Below are 19,744 nucleotides of genomic sequence, written 5' to 3'. Positions count from 1 at the left end.
GCCACACCTGCAGTGGCGCTTATGGCCTCTAGGGGCATGAGTTACTTAGCACTGCTTTAACCCCCGCCTGAACTGAGCATTTTTTCTCCAGTTTGGCTGGATGAAAACGGGGGTGAAAAATGCAACTAAAGAACCACAGAAAAGTGACCAAAACAACAGTGACAACGCAAGCAGAATTATCCATTTAGATGAGTTTTGTAGGTCTTGGCTTTCAAATGACGCGTCACACTGGCCTATAGGTGGCAACATTTTAGATTTGTGTAAAGCTGATACAAAGATCAGAGAAAATGCACTTGGTCAAGGCGGGGGTTAACAGTAAAAGAGTGAATAAATTACTGGAAGAAAATTATAATACATTGTAGAAAATTATTTTCTCTGCATTATTCACCTTATTCCGGAGGCTCGCGTAGGCGCCGCCATGAATTGTGCCCACCCATTTTCTCCTATGTGTTAACATGGGGCTGGAGAAGTCCACATAAAATCGGTCACTACACGAAAACAAAGCCGTTTTTCGGCCGCGCAGAGAAACGCTGCAGTGTGGACTTGTTGGTGCAAATGAACATCGGCCATTTTACACAAATCAATCGACTAAACATCAGATTTGAGCGGAGAATGTTTTCCCTCGTTCTCCGTTTAAATGAACAGGCTTCGCGCTCGACCGGAAGTGACTGGACAACGCAAAAAGTGGCAAAAGTGGGCGGGGCGGAATAAGGTGAATAAAGCCTTTTGGATTCATCTGTGTGGATCGATTATATTATTGCAAAAAACTAATTTCCCTCATGGTAAAACACCTGATTTCCATAACTTTGAATACAAATACAAAATACAATACAAAAATTTAAAATTGATGAATGGCATCTTATCTATTGGTTGACTTGGAATTGAGTCACTTTGTCGAAGTGTTCAGAGCAGTGAAAGTATGTACTGTATTTAAATGTATAATCACTGAGAAATTGTTTTGTCGAAGTGTTTGATAAAAATATTTAAAGTCTTCAGGTGCTATGCTAAGTTTGCCTAGAATAAAAGGGGCTATTCCCAGAACAAAAAACAAGTCAGTATTTCCTTTTATTTGTCAACACTTTACATATTTACTGCAAAAGATGATCAGAAATTTGAATAGCACAAAGTATAATTCCATTGCTTCTCAATGCATTCAGTGATTTCTAAGGTTCAAAAGACAAAACCCTCGGATGTCGAGGGCAGTGACATTGTTTTAACATCTGTTTATTAAATACTTTTCTGAACAGAGACGACTCAAGCTAATCATACCTGAGAACTTTATGTACAAATGTACACAGGAAACTGAAGTACAGCCATCATGAGTACCAGTGACATGTTTTAGTTTTGTATCTGTAACACAATGTAATTATGAGACTTGCATAAGTGCATCTGGTGTTTGGTACCAAAGTAAATACTGTTGTGGTTCAACGTAATGCTTGTTCAGATTAAGTTTCAAACAAAACTTCGAGGGTTTCTTTGGCGTGATGTCAGACATCCGGTGATTTGAGGTGAGACTCGGTTGTTCCGTTATTAAATAACTTAGATGAGCACATGACAAAGCAAATATGAAATAGTACTAGAAACCTGAACACTCTTCTCTGCTCCTTGTTGCTTCACAGAGTGTGTTGCATTGAGTTCAGGCTCGTTGTGAACCTGGATAAGGCTGAGGGAGTGCGGTGCTGGAGTATTGAATAGTTGAAGCTTCAAGTAGTTTAGGCACTGACCTGCTCAGTGCTGAGGCAAAGCAGAGCAGCGGTTCGAAAAGACGCTTCTGAAAAGGCTTCTAGTGTTTGTCGACTTCAAATTAGTTACATCAACACAACTGTATTAAATCATGTACAGTAAATGAGAATTCCCTTTTTTCATTCAGTCCAAACTCAATAAATCATTTTGTTAGCCGCTTTGCTCCTGCCCTGTCTCTAGTCTTTAAGCGGGACACACTCTGCTCAGTGCTGCCCCCTGTCTGTTGTAAAGGCTCAGTGTGGCCGGCTGCTGGACTCGATGCTCTGCGGCTTTGTCCCGTAACCGTTGATCCATCCGTTCATTCGTTTGGTCAAACCTCCGTTCAGGATGTCCTGAATGTGCTGCACAATCAGATTTATGGCAACTACAAAGAAAAGAACAAACAGTTAATTACTATTTGCTTTCAACATTTCATTTTTTGTAACGTAATACCTCAAGTGGACCCTGTTCAAAGTAGTTATTGAACTAAGAGGACTATACTCCATAAAAATGTCAAAGCAACAACATTGTAAGTAGAAACACTGCCTGACCAAAATAAGAAATAGTCTCAAGCTCTAATATAAGTTGGACCGTCTTTAGCTTTAATAACATAATCTAGACCTGACCAACCAAGTTAAATCCAGGTGGCAACATTGTTTTTGGTCAGATTCATTTAGCAGGTATGGGGATTTTATTGAGTGACTTTGTGACACTTTTCATGAAAGAATCTTTATACAATTAAAATTTGACATGGTGACACAACACCTAAATCCCCAAACTCCCCCCAAGAGAAGTTCTCCTGGACCATGCACACTACATCACTGGTCAAGAAAAGTTATCAGCGTCTCTACTTTCTCCACAAGCTGAGAAGAGCCAGAGTCCCAGCCTCTGTTACGTCCAACTTCTACAGAGGGACGATAGAGAGCACCCTGAGCAGCTCCATCACTGTGTGGCACGGCACCAGCACTGCCTCCTGCTGAAGGAGCCTCTAGCGCATCGTGAGATCAGCGGAGAAGATCTGTGGAGCCCCTCTCCCATCTATTAAGGACATGTGCTCCACCCGTCTCACCCTCAAAGCCGTCAGAATCGCCAGGGACCCTTCGCACCATCACACAGTCTCTTCAAAGTTATGCCTTCAGAGAGGAGACTGAGAAATTAGGCCAGTTCCAGTCGACTGAAGAACAGTTTCATACACAAGGCCATAGAGAAGCTGAACTCCCTGCCCTCCCTCCCTCCCCTCTTCCCACACCTGCCTCTCCACAATGAAGGATGAGAGAAAAACACTTTCAAATCATTCACATGGTTTGACAAATAAAAAATCTTGAATGTTGAACTTGGAGGACTGGTTAGTGATCAGAATCTGTGAAAATAAAGTTTCATCTTTAAGCTGGGGTACCTGACTTTTTGTTGTTGCCACCAGAAAGTATTTCGTAAACACAGCAAAAACAGGTCTTGTTGCACCGTCTTCACCCAATTTTTTATTGCAGCAATTTAATTTAAATTTAAATTTGTGCAATTTATTTGTGGGTGGTCTCCCTTTTTTGCTTTTCCACTGCTCAAAGCTGTACATGAACTTCAAACGTGCATATAATTGATTTGCTTGAACAAGTTGGGTGTGCAGGAGGGATTGTGACAGCTATAAATGAGTTGGGCAAAAACAAAACATTACATTTTTTGACCAAGAAAAATCAGGTACTCCGCTTTACGAAGTGTGAGCAATGTATACGCATTAGCTTCATCAAACAAGGCCTGATTTCTTCCTTTACCTTCTCTAGGGAATATTTCACCTGCCCCCTGAGTGTTTACTGAAGTAAAATGTGCTCCATTAAACATTTTGGCCTCCTAATGTTTGTAGACAAAGCACCTCCTCAGAAAGCACAGCTGTGGCCTTGGCGATAACACAGGGACATCAGTATCTCAAACACTTCCTCAGACTTGTTTTTATACGCATCGTCGTACATTATAGAGAACATGTGAGGTTTTCCAAGAAGCAGACAGACACTCACCGAGGTTATCGACTCCCCTTGGTATGATCACATCTGCGTATTTCTTTGTCTAGAAAACAAGGACATTTTTCAGGGACATGAAATGGACTTTGTAGAACTTTAAAGAGCACGTACTGTAGTTAAACGGTCAATAAATGCATTAGTAAGAGACTTTAAAGTATTATTAAAGAAGATGAAGTGAAATAAACAGCATAGATGTTGAAGTATTGGCATTGAACCCTGTTTTTAACGGAACAGGCCACCGTTTTTACATACTGAGATATGTTCTTACCTGAGCTTAGACGAGTTGATGCGTACCTGTGGGTGCCTGTGGAAGAGCTTGGTCGCTTCTAACTTCACCCAACATCTTTGGTCTTTTTGCGTGACTGAGGGCACGCACAAAGACCAGACAGGTACGCATCAACTCATCTAAGCTCAGGCAAGAACATATCTCAGTATGGAAAAATGGTGGCCTGTTCCTTTAAAGCAGTCCTAAGTAACTCTTCCCCCTAGAGGCCATAAGCGCAACTGCAGGTGTAGTAGCAAGTTACGATTTTTTTTACTTATTGTCTTGGAGAGTAAATACTACGCTGACAGGAAAGGCGAAGGGAGAGAGGGTTTCTGTACATCCAATTATACAATGGAAATATTTTTTTTCACTCAAACTTGGCTGTAAATACTGTTTAAAGTGACGTTAGCCCACAGTTAGCTTTGCCCGTTAGCATGTTAGCTTCTTCTTCGTGATTCCATTAGTGTGTATTGCTTTCTCCGGACCGGTGGCAGTCGAGTTGCAAGCATGGTTTTCTGGCCAGAGACACCAGGGGGAGATGAAACACCCTCCAATCATCCCATAAACACTTGTATTACCCCCACAGGGACTAAGGAAAGGATTTGTTAAGGTAAACACGTTACTTAGTACTGCTTTAAGAATAGTAACGTTAAGTAACATTTTCGGTAAAATCAGCTTCAACTTGACCAGTTAATAGGAGTAAAGAATCTATTATAATTTACAAGTTAGTAGATATTTTGAGAATGCCTGCTGTTGCATGTGTTTTGCACTCACTAGTCTGTGTGCGTGCCCTCAGTCGCGCAAAACGACCAAAGATGTTGCTCGCATTTGACCTCTCTCAATGTCTTCCTATAGCTCCAAACAGGGGTGAAGTTAGAAGCGACCACGCTCTTCCACGGGCACAAAGACCAGACAGGTACGTATCAACTCGTCTAAGCTCAGGCAAGAACATATCACAGGCCTGTTCCTTTAAGATGCTTCATGCCAACTAAATGTATGTCCTGATGCACATAATTACAAAGTTACTTTATTGTAAAGGACTTTGTGACTGTGACTGTGTCTGTGGAAGGTTCTATGTAAATAAACTTTGCATCAGTGCAACTAATCCAAAATGTTACCTTATATTTTAGTGTTCTTGGATGACCCAATCATTCACAAAAACGCCTGGAATTTCTGCATATTTCTCTCTAAAATATCACAGCAGGGCCCCTCCGCTCCCCATTTCAGGTCTTGATAATAGATTGTGAATGCACAATAAAACATCAAAGAAGTTTGTACTCACAGGAAGGCAGAACTCCTCAAACGCAGGCTTCACAAATGTAATGTACTGGGCCAGCACGCTCTCCAAATCTCTACCACGTTCACTGATATCACGCAGAACTAGGAACAAGAAAGGACATGTTTGTAACTTTACCATGGAAAAAGAGGAATTTGCACCAAAACTAGTCCCAAGATTTATCATTTCATTTTTTCATTTCACTTTTTTATTTATTTCATTCATTTAAAAATGCAACAACAGCATTTAGCATGAATGAAAAGGAGCAGAAAGAAGTAAAAACTTATGTCTGCCCCTTATCAACACAAAATCATTTACGGTTCCAGTTCATTTAAAAGGAATAGGCCACCGTTTTTACATACTGAGATATGTTCTTATCTTAGCTTTGACGAGTTCTTTAGGACCTGTCTGGTCTTCACCCGTGCCTTCAGTCACGTAAACACAGCGCAGACGGCGTTAGCATTTAGCCTCTCCCTCTCTCCACTATAGCTTCAAAACAGGTCAAGATAGAAGCTACCAAGCTCTTCCACGTTTTCCCTATTTAAATATGGTTACGTGAAGTGTTCCACTACAAAGTATAATTACACAAAATTAAACAATGTGCATTTTCTAAGTGGATAAAAGGGGGAACTATATTGTCCGCACAGTAAAGTGAAGATATTACAGCGCGGATTTCGAACTACTCCTGGTATTATTACGCCTTACAATATAGTTCCCCCTTTTATCCGCTTAGAAAATCCACATTGTTTCATTTTGTGTAATTATACTTTGTAGTGGAACACTTCACGTAACCATATTTAAATAGGGAAAACGTGGAAGAGCTTGGTAGCTTCTATCTTGACCTGTTTTGGAGCTATAGAGGAGAGAGGGAGAGGCTAAATGCTAACGCCGTCTGCGCTGTGTTTACGTGATTGAAGGCACGGGTGAAGATCAGACAGGTCCTAAAGAACTCGTCAAAGCTAAGGTAAGAACATATCTCAGTATGTAAAAACTGTGGCCTATTCCTTTAAACTGTCTCATGCAGCAGTCTTTCTTTCTTTTTTTTTCCATGACATCAAAACACAAAATATATAAAGTTGATCTGCTACTCCGCAGTGTCATATTTTTGTAACATTGATAATTTTACATATTTCTTAAAATCTCAGTACCTTTTAGTTCATATCTGCTTTTTCTCTTGTTGAATCTGCTTTGTAAATTGTTTGGTAAACTTTCCAGATGTCAGATGTCAACTTCATCTCGATAAGGACTTTCCATTTTGAGAAGCTTTTTAATTTTACCCTGTGTGAGTCACGCTTAACCTTCACTGGAGCGTGCAGGGCGAACGTAGGAAAACGCTGGTGAATCAATTTTCCACAAAGCAGACAGATTGTATCAAGCCTAAACAAAAGTCTAATGCAGACTTTGCGGGAAAGCAGAACAAGTATTACAAGCTCTTTTTTTCCCCCTCTCCCCATGACTACAGAGACTCTTCAGTGGTCTTTATTGGGGGATGCCTGGTACCTCTTCTGGAGAGCCGCGTGTCTGCGTCCGTGTCCACAAACAGCTTCATCTGAAACAGTTCTCTGATCTCCTGAGAGTAAAACATGAGGATCCCCTCGAACAGCACCACGTCGGCCGGGTACACGGTCACCGTCTCCTGCTTCCTACAACCACAAGTTATGACGAGATTTACGCTTTGAAATCAAGATTCAGTTCACACGGAGCAAAGTTGTCTTGAAGTAAGTAAATATGCTCCTGATTTAGAGCTGGTGACAGATTTCAAGAAATTTGTCAGTGGGCCAACAAAATAATGCATCAAACTTGTATAGCGCTTTTGGACACTCATAGATGCTTAACATTGGAAGACAATAGCAGAAACAGAAACAGTTTTAAAGGGGGGGTATTATGCAAAATCGACTTTTTCAAGCTTTACATCATGTTATTATGTCATTCCCTCATTAAAAACATGCCTGAAGTGTTGCCTTGGCACATTCACGTATTTTTGAGTAATCTGTAAAAACTCTGATGGCGGCCATTTTAGGGATAGGTTTGCCTGAGTCCTCCTAGGAACGCCCCCACCTCCTGGAGACGCCTCCGAGCTTTCGTCACCAGCCGAGTAACCAACCACTGCTCCTCAGCAGAACCCCCTCCCCACTGATGCCACAGACAGCTTGTGGAGGGGGCGTGTCTGAAAGGGTCAGAGGTTCTTAAAGAGACAGAGGCCTATTTCAAGACATTCACTACAACCATTTTGAGAGAGTAATTTTATACAAGGCAGTTATTCTAATTTACTGCATTTACAGACCAACAGAAGGTTTCGTCATCATTGTAGTGTGATATAGACTGGTGCTATGTGCTTGAAAAAAGCATAATGCCCCCTCTTTAATGAAAAAGCCAGTTTGAAAAGGAGGTGCAGTGCCTCCTGGGTTTGTTTATGGTGTCCTGCACTGCTCAGCTCCTCCTCCTCCTTCCTCCTGTGCAGCTCCCTCCGCTCCACAACAGTCTTTCACCATCTTCTGTTTTATTCTCCAGTGAACATCCATTAGCCAGAACAATAGGAGGGACAGAAGGCATGTGTGGCTTAGCTGTGAGTTTTGCCTGGATACCTCCTTGTTTGTCCCTTTTTTTTTGTTTCCTGTAGCTCCTCTTGTGACGCCTCCACTGTGCTGCAAGTGTGAGGGCAGGGTTTTAGTGTAGTAGACTTAATTTTTTGACGACTAAATTTGGACTAAAACTAAATTAAAAGTTTTTCATGAGACTAAAACTATGACTAAAATGTCCAGATATTTTCGTCGACTAAAATAAGACTAAATAAAATTGAAAAGGAGAGACTAAAATCATCCAAACTTACCATGGACCGTCTGAAAGAGCCTCAGATCATGTAAATCCACTGCCAAAGAAACAGCTCTGAGCTTTGTTCATGTGGGAGACGCTCCATGAAGCAGAGGAACAATATTAAATATGATTAAAATGAATATTATAAATGCAAAGTCGACTAAATTTGTCTTAAATTTAATTGACTAAATTTACATGCAATTTTAGTCGACTAAAACTAGACTAAAATTGAAGAGATTTTCATCAAAAGACTAAAACTAAATTAAAATGTGTTGTCAAAATGAACACTGCTCTGGTGCCTCTTCAGTGTTACAGAAAAAGAAATCTCGCCTCAAATGTCTTTAGCGCATATGCTAGCTGTTTGTTTACTTTTTAAAAAGCTGCTTTCTTCAGGACTATTATGGACTCTTAGATAAAAAATCCACGGAACCCCACAAAAACACGGCAAAGATGTGCAAAAGCATCCAAAAAACAATGTGGCGCACAGAAACCACAAATGCAGTACACAGAAAAAGGAAAAAAAAACCTCAGCTGTACCAAGAGAGAGGGAGGGAGCTGCTTGTTTACATGTCGCCATGACGCAATGAGGTCTTTTTCTAAACTCAAGCGCAAAAATCTCAGCCCATAGACAGATTTATTGAAATTACTGACACATCCACTTATTTCAAGAACAATGTACTTGCTTCTCGATTACTTGTTACGGTGTAAACATATCCAGAAGCATCAATATTTGAAAGAGGATCGAGACATGAACTGTAAAACTGATACAAGAACTCCATACTATTATACAAACTGTAAAATTTAACACTAATTTACAATATACTGTACAAATATCTTGAGAATATGTAAAACCTTTTCTATAAATTACGATCAGTCTTTTCAATTGTAACTGCTGTGTTTAAAGTGTCATTTCTTATTTGACAACCCTCTGCTTCTTAGCTCCAACACCCCGAGTCTATCTCGACGAAAATAATTCATTTCATTCATTCATTTATCATCTGTGCATCTTATTTTTTATTCAGTTCAGTATAATATTAATGGTCGATACCTGGAGTGGCTCACAAAGTCGTACAGCGGTATTTGAACAGTCTTCCCCTCTTTGATGTTGCACAGAGTCGATATGATGAGTTCATTATCAAAAGCATCTGGAAAAAGGAATCATAAATTTGTTACAGAAAATGTATCTTGAGCGGCACCCTTTGATTGTGAATTCAATGTCAATTCAATCTATGCTACTATATTCAAAATGTCTTCAAGCGTTGTCTTTATTTCAAGCTTTAACGTTAGTGTTAGCACTGCCCAATATCAAAGATGAAAATGTCAATTTAAACAAAAAGCAAAACAGCATCATTCAAGTTGATCAAATATAAAAACCATGGCTAAAACTGAAATTTTCATTACATACATTTGGAGATATAGTGTGGAGCCCGAATATGAGTAGGGCTGGATACTGTTAAATGATACCAGTTTGGTATCGGAAAAAGTTTTTTGGTAATACTGGTATCGAAAAAAAAAAGAAGAAAGTATTGAAAGCAGGTACCGAAAATAAATCTTTTATCTTGAGATCCAAGTTTTGACGCTGTTGGTCCAGGGACAGCATTAAAAGGATGTGACTTGGTTGCTTCCGCTCAAATAAAGTGATTTTTTTTTTATTTTCCCCCAATTTTTTGCTCGTATTTTCCCCAATATACCTCGATTTCTCACCAAAATGGTTCCTAATTTTTCACACATTTCCTGACATTTGAGATGAACCTAACATTGTACATTTGTGGATCTCCCACATACATTATTGTTCTGTTTTTGGTTCTAGATATTTTAGTATAGGTATCGAAAACCGAGTATTGTTAAAGCAGTACCAAGTAACTCATGCCCCTAGAGGCCATAAGCGCCACTGCAGGTGTTGCCGCATGTTGCATTTTTCTACTCATTAATTGTCCGTGAGAGTAAATACTACGCTGACAGAAAAGACAAAGGGAGAGAGGGATATTGTTCATCCAATTACACAATGGAGATCATTTGTTTCACTCAAACTTGGCTGTAAATACTGTTTAAGTGGCGCTAGCCCGCAGTTAGCTTTACCCGTTAGCCTGTTAACTTCTTCTTTGTGATTCCAATAGTGTGTATTGGTGACTCCGACCCGGGGCAGCCAAGTTGCAACTGACATTGTCCCATTAACACTAGTATTACCCCCAGAGGGACGACGAGAAGGATTTATTAAGGTCAACAAGTTACTTTATACGGCTTTAAAGTACTAATATTGAATTTTTTTTAACAGTACCCAGCCTTAAACATGAGTAGTGAAATGTGGCCCTTCGGTGTACGTGGGCGTGTTGTTTTTTGTACCGGGGTGGTCGAAGTTGAACTGCCCCTTCAGAGCCTTTGTTTTCTGGTCTGACGTCAGGACTCTGTAGAAACTGTCCTGGCTGAGGATGGTCACTTGTCTCTGGTGATGGTCGATCTCATTCTGTCCCAGCAGCTCCATGATCTTATTGCACACGGACGACTACAAAAAAAAAAAAGACACAATACTTATGAGCTAGTGTTCTTTTCATGTAGTAGTATCTTTTATCACCCGTGTGTTTAGACTTCCATCAAAAGTGAGCTGAAGCTTGTGGAATGTTTTTTTGTTCTTGTTTAAATAACACTGGTGGGGAACAGGTGGTCTTGATGAGCAGTTACTCGTTTGAGAGAGAGACAAAACACAAAAGGAAGTTGAACCCACCAACAACTGTCTACAACCACAACCCACGCAGCGAGTCTGAATCCACAGCTGCAGTTCATCACAAAATATTACAAAAAAACTAAAATATTTGGCTGCAAAAACAACAAATGTGTTATTGTAGGAACATGCTGTAACCATAGTTGCCAATTTATTCATCCTTTATTAAATATTTAGTCAAAGCAGCAAAGTTCCTACAATATTCAGCCATATTTAACCTCTTGACCCCCGCCTTAACAGAGTACATTTGCTCCAGTTCGGCTTTACCCAAATCTAAAAGTTTCTCAACTGTTAGAAAGCGAAGACCTTCAAATCTCATCTAAGATTCAAGATTCAAGATTTTTATTTGTCAAAATTATATTTCTCTCATCCTACATTGTGGAGCAGGGGATGTGAGAAGAGGGGTGAGAGGGAGGGCAGGGAGTTCAGTTTCCCGATGGCCCTGTGTATGAAACTGTTCCTCAGTCGGCTGGAACTGACCCGTAGATTCAGTCTCCTCCCTGAAGGCATTTGTCACCCCGATTATGATTGTCATGTTTTTATCACGTTTTTTATTTTTCTTACAGATTTTGGTCACATTTTTTTGTTTTTTTTAATGAATAATCTTTATTCGGACCATAAACAAAACATAAAAACACAAACTCATACGAACTCAAAATACAACCTGCCATGATTGTGGCAGTTGTGAGCTCAGTTTCAGACGTGCAGCTCAATACATTTACATCTTAGTACAAACAATTTTGTTTTACCTTTTGCACCTTTGAGATTAGGCTGTCCGAAAAGGAGTGGGGGGGAAGTAAACACTTATTTAGTCCCACCCCTTTTAAGTACTGTCAGTCTCTTTTCCTATTTACTTTTTAGGCTTCCTTAAAACAGTAATTTGAGCACTGTGATCTAAATCAAGTTGTCATATACAGTGTGAATACAACATCAGGTTTACAACAGCTGAACATGAAAAGTCAGATTTTCTTCCGATACATACTTAGAGAATATCCATTCTTTGTATTGATATTTAAACTGTCTGATATTTGGACATCGTTTAAGGTCTACGTGTAATTTATTCCATATTTTAGGACCACAAACGGACACACAGAAACTTTTTCTGGATGTCCGGGCATGGGCAATTTTAAAGTGATCCAAGCCCCTTAAATTATATTTTCCTTCTCTTTCAGAAATCAACTGCTGAATGTTTAGAGGTAGTTGCTTATTTTTAGCTTTGTACATTAATTGAGCAGTTTTAAAAGTGATCATATCTTGAAGTTTTAGAATCTTGGCTTTAATAAACAGTGGATTGGTGTGGTCTCCGTAACCAGCGTTATAAATTGTTCTTATTGCTCTTTTTTGAAGGATGAATATTGGTTGTAAAGTAGTTTTATAATTATTACCCCAAATTTCAGCACAATATGTCAAGTAAGGCGAGAGAAGAGAAAAGTAAAGCGTTTGTAAAGCCCTTGAATTTAAGACCCGCTTGGCCTTTGCATTTCGCTACAATGTTGTATAATGACAAATAAAGCACTTTATCCTTATCCTATCCTTTGTGGCTTGATCACATTTACCTTACACAAAAAAAGAAAAAATGTGACAAAAAAAGGAAGAAGTTCTGATCACTTTCGAAGGTGTTACACTGGCCCAGGGGCGGACTGGCCATATGTCCATTCTGGAAGAGCACAGAAGGGCCACTGGCTCTAGGGCCGCTGGTTTGGCCTCTCAATTTCCCCCTTAACCTCCTATCTTACGCCTTAACCGAGCTTTGCCCAAATCAAAATGCTCAAAAGAAAAGCGAAAACGAGGATAAACACGGGACAAAACTATGCCGTTAAAGCAGGGGTGTCCAAAGTGCGGCCTGAGGGCCAAATGCGGCCCTCATACCAATTTTTGGTGGCCCACAGCCTTCTTGTTTTATTGCCACACATTGCCAGAGATGGTCATTTTACTCCAATTTTAACATTTCCACGCAATTAAAACCTCAAACATCTACATTTATTGTGGGACTGAGCTGGCATTATGGTTTTAAGCCTAAATAAAAGTGTGTGGAATGGTTTAAACCTCTCTTAAACACACGCAGTTGAACGTTTGAATGCATTGACCACTGATCTGTGGCCTCCATGCTTTATACATGTTAATATACGGCCCTCGGTGAAAAAGGTTTGGACACCCCTGCGTTAAAGCAACAAAAATGTGACAAAAACGTGGCATAAACATTACAAAAACATGATAAAAAAAACAACAACAAGAAAGAGACAAAAACACAGCAACAAAGCAATGAAAAAAAGCCACAAAAAAGTGATAAAACACAATGACAAAGCCACAAAAGTAATGAAAAAAACAACAAAATCATGACAATAAGTTGCAATCACTCTTGTAGGTCTTAGCTTTCAAATGAGGCGTTACACTGTTGCTCTCCAGTTCAGGAGCTTTTAGATTTGGGTAATGTCAATATGTATTTGTGCTGTGCGCATTTACGCTAATTTGGGCCAGACTGGTTCCAGAGTCTAGGGCCGTGTTTAAGTCCCAGTCCGCCCCTGCACTGGCCTATGGGCTCTAAACTCTCTCAATACGTTTTTTCATTTGGGTAAAACTGGAGAAAATGTGCTTGGTGATGACGGGGGTTAAGAGGTTGGTAGACTTGGATTTTATGGATGAGGTTTTCGTTTAAGTTTTTGAATAAGGTTTGGTTTCTTTCTGCAGCATCTGTCAGATTCAGTGACACATGCTCATTATTACAGCATCAAAAGCAACAAAACCTTCACATTTGTGGAACGCCAATGCTGAACACAGCTCTTAATTTTAAATGAATTAAGTACTAGAAAGGGATGTGTCATTGGCAGCTCATGAGTTAGCTCTTTCCTGAACAATGTTGCATCATTCAAGTGATTCACTTTTAATGAAATGTCATTTTTTTTGCTTCTCCAACTAAATCAGACATAATTATATTTTATGTGAGATCAACAACTGTGAAAATAACATAAATACATATAAATGAGACAGTTTCTAGACCAACACAGCTGTCACTAATCAACATAGAAATCTTAATTAACATAAATAATTCTGAGAGCAAACCATTTTAACTCAAATAAAGCACACTGTAAGGAAATCCCAGCAGTATTGTGAATAGTAGAATACATTAGCCTATATCCATTTGACCCATCTCTGAAAGGACATGTTGTGGCATGCAGTGACCTGGTTTGACACGGTGCCCAGAACAGCATCACCTTAAATCTATGCAACAAATTAAAAAAAAAAACACAACATCATAGGCTCATAAAGGTTCTGTCAATGGAAAAAAAAAAAAAAAAAAGCTTTGACCTGAATAAACCTGACAGCTGAGAACAAAACCAGCTATCCCAGTCAGCATCACCCGGCTACTACCGTGAGGACTGTTTGTCTTTGTGATAGAAACACACACAAAAAAAGCGCACCTTCCCACTGGCTGTGCCCCCAGAGACCCCGATGATGAAGGGCACGCGCTGGTTGTCGGTTCTTTCTACCGGCTTTGTGTCTCGATCGCCGGCCATGCTGCTGCTGCTGCTGCTGCTGCTGCTGCTGCTCCACTCCCACAGCCCTGGGTCTGCTCTGGTCTGTCTGCTCGTCTGGTCTGGTCTGGTCTGGTCTGATCCGTGTGAGCTTTACAGTCTGTGGTGTTGCTGTGGTGCTGGTGTCCCTGCTGCTGACTACTGTCTCCTGTTTGTGATCGCTCCTCCCATTCGATGAAGATGAAAGTGATGATGCTGGCTCCAGGGAAGATGGCGTGCGGCTCTGGTTCATGCTTTGGATTTATTTAGCCTACTTTGATGTTTTGGATGGGTGGATATTGATTTATGGGTAATTTGATTTCAAGCTAAGCGTTAATGTTCTACTGTGAATAATGTATGAGGACTGAAGACAATGTGTGTGTATATGAGAACAGCTTTGACATGCCTTATGGTGCCTTTGCTTAATTTATTTTTGCATTTATTTTCTTTTGTAGAGATTTTCTTTTCTTTTATTATTCGTTCTGAACAAAACATATGTCTCCCAACGACAGATTTTGTAAATACATGTGTTAAAAAATAAATTAAAAAATAATGAGGAAAAAATAAATAAATAAATAAATAAATATTGATTTATTCCGTTAGCATCCATGAACTTGATCCATGGAAAGGACGTTGTCAATCCTACCCCCACATCAACATAGACAAAGATCAGACAAATATTTATTTTATTTTATTTTAGTTTTTTTTTAAAGTGTGTTTATTAAAACGCAGCGCATGACCTTAAAATTACAGTAAAAAAATAAATAAAATAAATAACACAATAAATAAATAATTAAATTAATAAAAAAATAAATGCAAGTATAATATGTCAAACCGTATCGTTGACCTAATAGTATGTTTTTTCAGTATTTTAAATAAAAAATAAATATTATTCCGCTTTTGTGTCAAAAAAGTAGGTCAGTTATTGAACCGGAAGTAGTTCCGTTTGTGACCTTTCCTTACGCTGACTTAGCGTTAGCTCGATATCCTCCCGTGTAATGCGCCCTGTGTAAATTTCCACCCAAATACCTTCAAATCCACGTACTGTTCACAGTTCGTCAATTGAAACATATATGATAAAAGCGTCAACATGAGCACTATGTTTGCAGACACGATTCTCATTGTGTTTATCTCGGTTTGCACTGCACTGTTAGCCGAAGGTAAGTGGGATCTTCTGCACGGTTTGTAGTAGTGAATGGGGTTGGGTTGTGTTCAAGGGTTTTTTTCTTGATATTCTGAACCAAGAGAACTACGTTACATTTTCATACAAGTGGTTGTAATATCTGTTAAATTATTAGCCTTTGTGCACTCTGATCAGACTTTATTACTGTGGCTTTGTTTTGTGTTTGTCTGCCTTTTATGTTATATTAGTGAATGTATGACAGTGTACTTGGAGCAACTTGCATCTTTTTCCCATTGTGGTTTTTATACTGTAAATGGTAAATATACTGAATCTGAACAATTTGTGACCCTGGAAAGCTTGAATATTGAATTAACTTAGCTCTCCAATAACGTGGCTGCTTTGTGTGGGGGTTAAACTTATAACAGGTATTGAAATGTCAGAGTGATTTAATTTCTTTTCCAAATATCAACATGACATATAAAATGAAATGAAGCATACAGTATGTTACTGATTTGGCAAACCTGGCTATTATTATAATAATAAATCAATAATAAATATCTGCTTTGTTTTTAAGGAATAACTTGGGTTCTAGTGTATCGGACAGAAAAGTACAAGCGGCTAAAGGCAGAGGTGGAGAAGCAAAGTAAAAAACGTAAGTGCTTTGTTATACAGCAACGTCTATACTCACATGGTTAACTCTGGACCTGAATATACTTTTGCTCATTATTTTAGTTGAGAAGAAGAAGGAAACAATCACAGAATCAGCAGGACGTCAGCAAAAGAAGAAGATCGGTAAGTGCAGATGAGTGACGTGCGCAACATACAGGCATTTGAATTGGCTCAAAGATTCATTATTTACTTATTACAGAGAGACAAGAGGAGAAGCTGAAGAATAACAACAGAGACCTGTCTATGGTGAGTTTCATTGTCATTTACTTTAACAGATATTTGGCTTTATTGAACTATTACAGCCTGAACTCTGTTGTATTCTGTTTAGGTGCGCATGAAGTCGATGTTTGCCATTGGCTTCTGCTTTACAGCTCTGATGGGAATGTTCAACTCCATGTAAGTTAAACAACATGATTAGTTAGTTCTCAATAGCAATGGTTCTCAACCTTTTGTCTCATTGAATCATCCATAGTGTGCTCATGGCGGCAGCTGATTACCTGGAAAGGGATCGACTACATTGAAATGTATTAGTATTTGTAGTGTCAAAAGTGAAGCAAAAATATTCTAAAATTCTAACTTTTTCAAGCAAAACTCATTTGACTCCGGTTCCAATGCTGGAATGTCATCTGTATAATCCTCATATTATGCAGCAATATTTCTTTACTTAATTTTGTTCAGGATTACTTTGCGGACTTATAAGGCTAAATAATGCTGATAATTTACCAATTTGTAAAAATGTGTCATATAAATGTAGCAGATAGGGTTGTTTATGCTTTTGTGCTATAATTAAAAATATAGTTGGTCAGTAAAAGAGAATTACATTTTTCTTCAGTCTGTCAGTCATTGATCCTTTTTGCCCTTGTTCAGTTTTGACGGGAGAGTCGTGGCGAAACTGCCCTTCGTGCCGCTGTCCTACATCCAGGGCCTGTCCCACAGAAATCTGCTGGGAGAGGACTACACCGACTGCTCCTTCATCTTCCTTTACATCCTCTGCACCATGTCCATCCGACAGGTAACAGATATTTACAGTTTCAGGCATACTGTCCACACCAAACACACCTGACCAGGACTGACTGCCGATTATCGCGTTGGTGTGAAAGGGCCTTAAGTCACTCAGTAATAACTTCATTGTATGTTATTATGGCTGTGAAAAGAAATCACAATGTTCCCGTAAGCTCTGTCATCTTTCACTTTGTTTAATCATTTCCTCACTGTTCATTTTCTGAAGCCGTCACTGGAAGCCTTTGACAACTATTTTTGTTCCCATTTCCAGAACATCCAGAAAATGCTCGGTCTCGCCCCGTCCAGAGCTGCCACTAAACAGGCCGGTGGATTTCTGGGACCCCCTCCACAGGCTGCCAAATTCTCATGAACGTTTCAGAGAATGATGCCCTTTCTGGTGCAGCTATTGCTCCCTCTTATGGTCACAGACAGAACTGCAACTGACTCCACTTCTGTGATAAGGCCCTGTCATGTTTGTTTATTTAAAAAATATTAACTTTCATTTAAATTAGAGTAGCTCTTATGTTTAATTATCAGATTGTGTGTCTAGGCTGTTCAGGACAAAGATTGATTTGAGATTTTTATTAAAACAGTTACTTTGCCAGTATTATTGCTGATACATTTTTGCAAGATTGCTGATATTAATAAAGTTTTATGAATAAAAACTACTTGTCTTGTTTTTGTATCAGTGCAATTTTAGGTCTCAGTCTTTACAGAGGTTTAACATTTCATGTTTTTCTAGTTAGTTAAAGTCGCACTATGCAACGTTTTTTTATGTATAATAAAAAAGTTGATCTAATAATACAAGACACTTCCCCCACCTTGCCCCCAGTGTCTGTGTACATTGGTGTCCGAATGAGTGACTGGTTCCTTGATGTAAAGAACAGTGGGGGAAAAAAGTATTAGCTAAAATCCAATAGAAAGTCCAAGAGGAACTGACCAAATACTTTCCCCACTGTACTTTGAGTGCCTAATAGAGGTGGAAAAGCGCTATATAAGTGACGCCTTTACTGACCATCCCAATGACCGTAGGACGCGCCAGGATACATTTTTTACTGCTGATTGAACCGTATCCATGAATCAGTATAAATTTAATTCCGAAAAACTTCTAAAAGAGCACTGTGGTGCTCATTATGAACATTAACTCAATCACTGGGTAGAATTAACCCAAGAAAAACAACCCAACTGCTGGGTCATTTTTAACCCAGTATTTCTTTGTGTTAGGAATGCGTTTGGACACAAGTAACATTTTTATTTAGTGGCTTCCTCCCACTGTTTGCAGTAAAAATAAAATATAAAAAAGGGCCTTTAAAGGAATAGTTCACAGTTTTTCCATACTGAGACATGTTCTTACCTGAGCTTAGACGAGTTGGTATGTACCTGTCTGGTCTGTGTGCGTGTCCGTGGAAGAGTGTGGTCGCTTCCAACTTCACCCCCGTTTGGAGCTATAGGAATAATGTTGGGAGAGGCCAAATGCTAACAACATCTTTGGTCATTTCACGGGACTGAGCGCACGCACAAAGATCAGACAGGTACGCATCAAAGCTAGCACTGAATAACATGGGTGCAGCTGCTGAGCTACTGGTCGTACAAACTTCTCCAAGAGGATGAAGCAAACACAAAGCATCTTGCCTTGAAAACACAACAAAAAATTGGACAAAAAATGGACGAAAATACAACAATAAAGTTTAAAAAAGCTGTGAAAAAGCAACAAAAAAGTCATCAAAAACACATCAAAAAAGTGTAAATAAAACAACGAAGTAGAGACAAAAATGGACGAAAATACAACAAAAAAGGAACCAAAAAGTAGTCAAAAATCAACAAAAAATTGACAAAAAATTTACAAAAATACAACAAAAAAGTGAACAATAAAAGCGGTGAAAAGCAACAAAGACCGTCAAAAACATGGCAAAAAACTCGACAAAAATGTGACTTAAAAAGGTGTCAAAAAGTTGTTGAAAACACAACAAAAAAGTGACAAAAATGAACGAAAATACAACAAAAAAGGAACAAAAAAGTGGTGAAAAATCAACTAAAAATGGACAAAAAATGGACCAAAATACAACAATAAAGTAAAAAAAAAGCTGTGAAAAAGCAACATAAAAGTCATCAAAAACACATCAAAAAAGTGTAAATAAAACAATGAAAAATCAACAAAAAATTGACAAAAATACAACAAAAAAGTGAACAATAAAAGCGGTGAAAAGCAACAAAGACCGTCAAAAACATGGCAAAAAAACGACAAAAATGTGACAAAAAGGTGAAGATCAGTTCTGAAAGCTCCAGTCGAGAAGTTTTTAGATTCGGGTAAAGCTGAAGAAATGTGGTTAGGGCAGGGGTTAAGATGATAAAAAAATAAAAAATAAATTGTGATTCATCTTTTCCTCTACATGTCAGTAATAATCTGTATATTTTTTGGGCTGTCCCGCTGAAATGGTAATTTATAGGACTTGAGACAACAGCGCGAGACAGGGACCCAGAGGGGCTGAAGAGGGCGTGCCGATCCAAGGGGGCGTGAAACATTAAAAGCTCTGGATTTCACAGCGAACTCTCTTCTGCAGCAGGACTAAACAGAGGTAAAGTGACATTGCATTTCCTGCTGCTTTGTTTATGCGTAACCACACAAGCTAATC

At 39.0% G+C, this 19,744-nt stretch overlaps 2 protein-coding genes and 1 long non-coding RNA gene across 3 annotated transcripts in view; 2 read left to right on the top strand and 1 right to left on the bottom strand.

Annotated features, from left to right (window-relative positions):
• The window catches only part of LOC306976908, a 413,479-nt gene that overhangs the window by 235,489 nt on the left and 158,246 nt on the right, over nt 1-19,744 (top strand). The window lies entirely within an intron of this gene.
• Nucleotides 919-14,571, bottom strand: uck2a (uridine-cytidine kinase 2a). The gene is made up of 7 exons (XM_079574996.1): nt 14,225-14,571; nt 10,430-10,589; nt 9,135-9,231; nt 6,773-6,915; nt 5,279-5,376; nt 3,729-3,777; nt 919-2,107 (listed from the first exon to the last, which is right to left on the bottom strand). The coding sequence occupies exons 1-7, from the start codon at nt 14,318-14,320 to the stop codon at nt 1,977-1,979; spliced, it is 774 nt and encodes a 257-aa protein (XP_079431122.1). The 5' UTR covers nt 14,321-14,571; the 3' UTR covers nt 919-1,976.
• On the top strand, nt 15,262-17,718 carry tmco1 (transmembrane and coiled-coil domains 1). The gene is made up of 7 exons (XM_079575054.1): nt 15,262-15,477; nt 16,015-16,092; nt 16,173-16,232; nt 16,309-16,355; nt 16,438-16,505; nt 16,977-17,121; nt 17,383-17,718. The coding sequence occupies exons 1-7, from the start codon at nt 15,408-15,410 to the stop codon at nt 17,479-17,481; spliced, it is 567 nt and encodes a 188-aa protein (XP_079431180.1). The 5' UTR covers nt 15,262-15,407; the 3' UTR covers nt 17,482-17,718.

Source organism: Gobius niger (genome assembly GCF_951799975.1).
Source record: "Gobius niger genome assembly, chromosome: 17".
Taxonomy (NCBI): Eukaryota; Metazoa; Chordata; class Actinopteri; order Gobiiformes; family Gobiidae; genus Gobius; species Gobius niger.
The sequence above is the reverse complement of the archived record's forward strand: the minus strand, read 5'-3'. Positions and strand labels throughout refer to the sequence as shown.

Excerpts from the sequence above, each read along its gene's own strand:
- tmco1 (XM_079575054.1), top strand. The coding sequence starts at position 15,408 with ATGAGCACTATGTTTGCAGACACGATTCTCATTGTGTTTATCTCGGTT. Across the intron at positions 16,356-16,437 it reads ACAACAGAGACCTGTCTATG|GTGCGCATGAAGTCGATGTT; the intron begins GTGAGTTTCATT and ends TATTCTGTTTAG. Across the intron at positions 17,122-17,382 it reads GCACCATGTCCATCCGACAG|AACATCCAGAAAATGCTCGG; the intron begins GTAACAGATATT and ends TCCCATTTCCAG.
- uck2a (XM_079574996.1), bottom strand. The coding sequence starts at position 14,320 with ATGGCCGGCGATCGAGACACAAAGCCGGTAGAAAGAACCGACAACCAG. Across the intron at positions 3,778-5,278 it reads TTGAGGAGTTCTGCCTTCCT|ACAAAGAAATACGCAGATGT; the intron begins GTGAGTACAAAC and ends CTTGTTTTCTAG. Across the intron at positions 2,108-3,728 it reads AAGGGGAGTCGATAACCTCG|TTGCCATAAATCTGATTGTG; the intron begins GTGAGTGTCTGT and ends TTTTCTTTGTAG.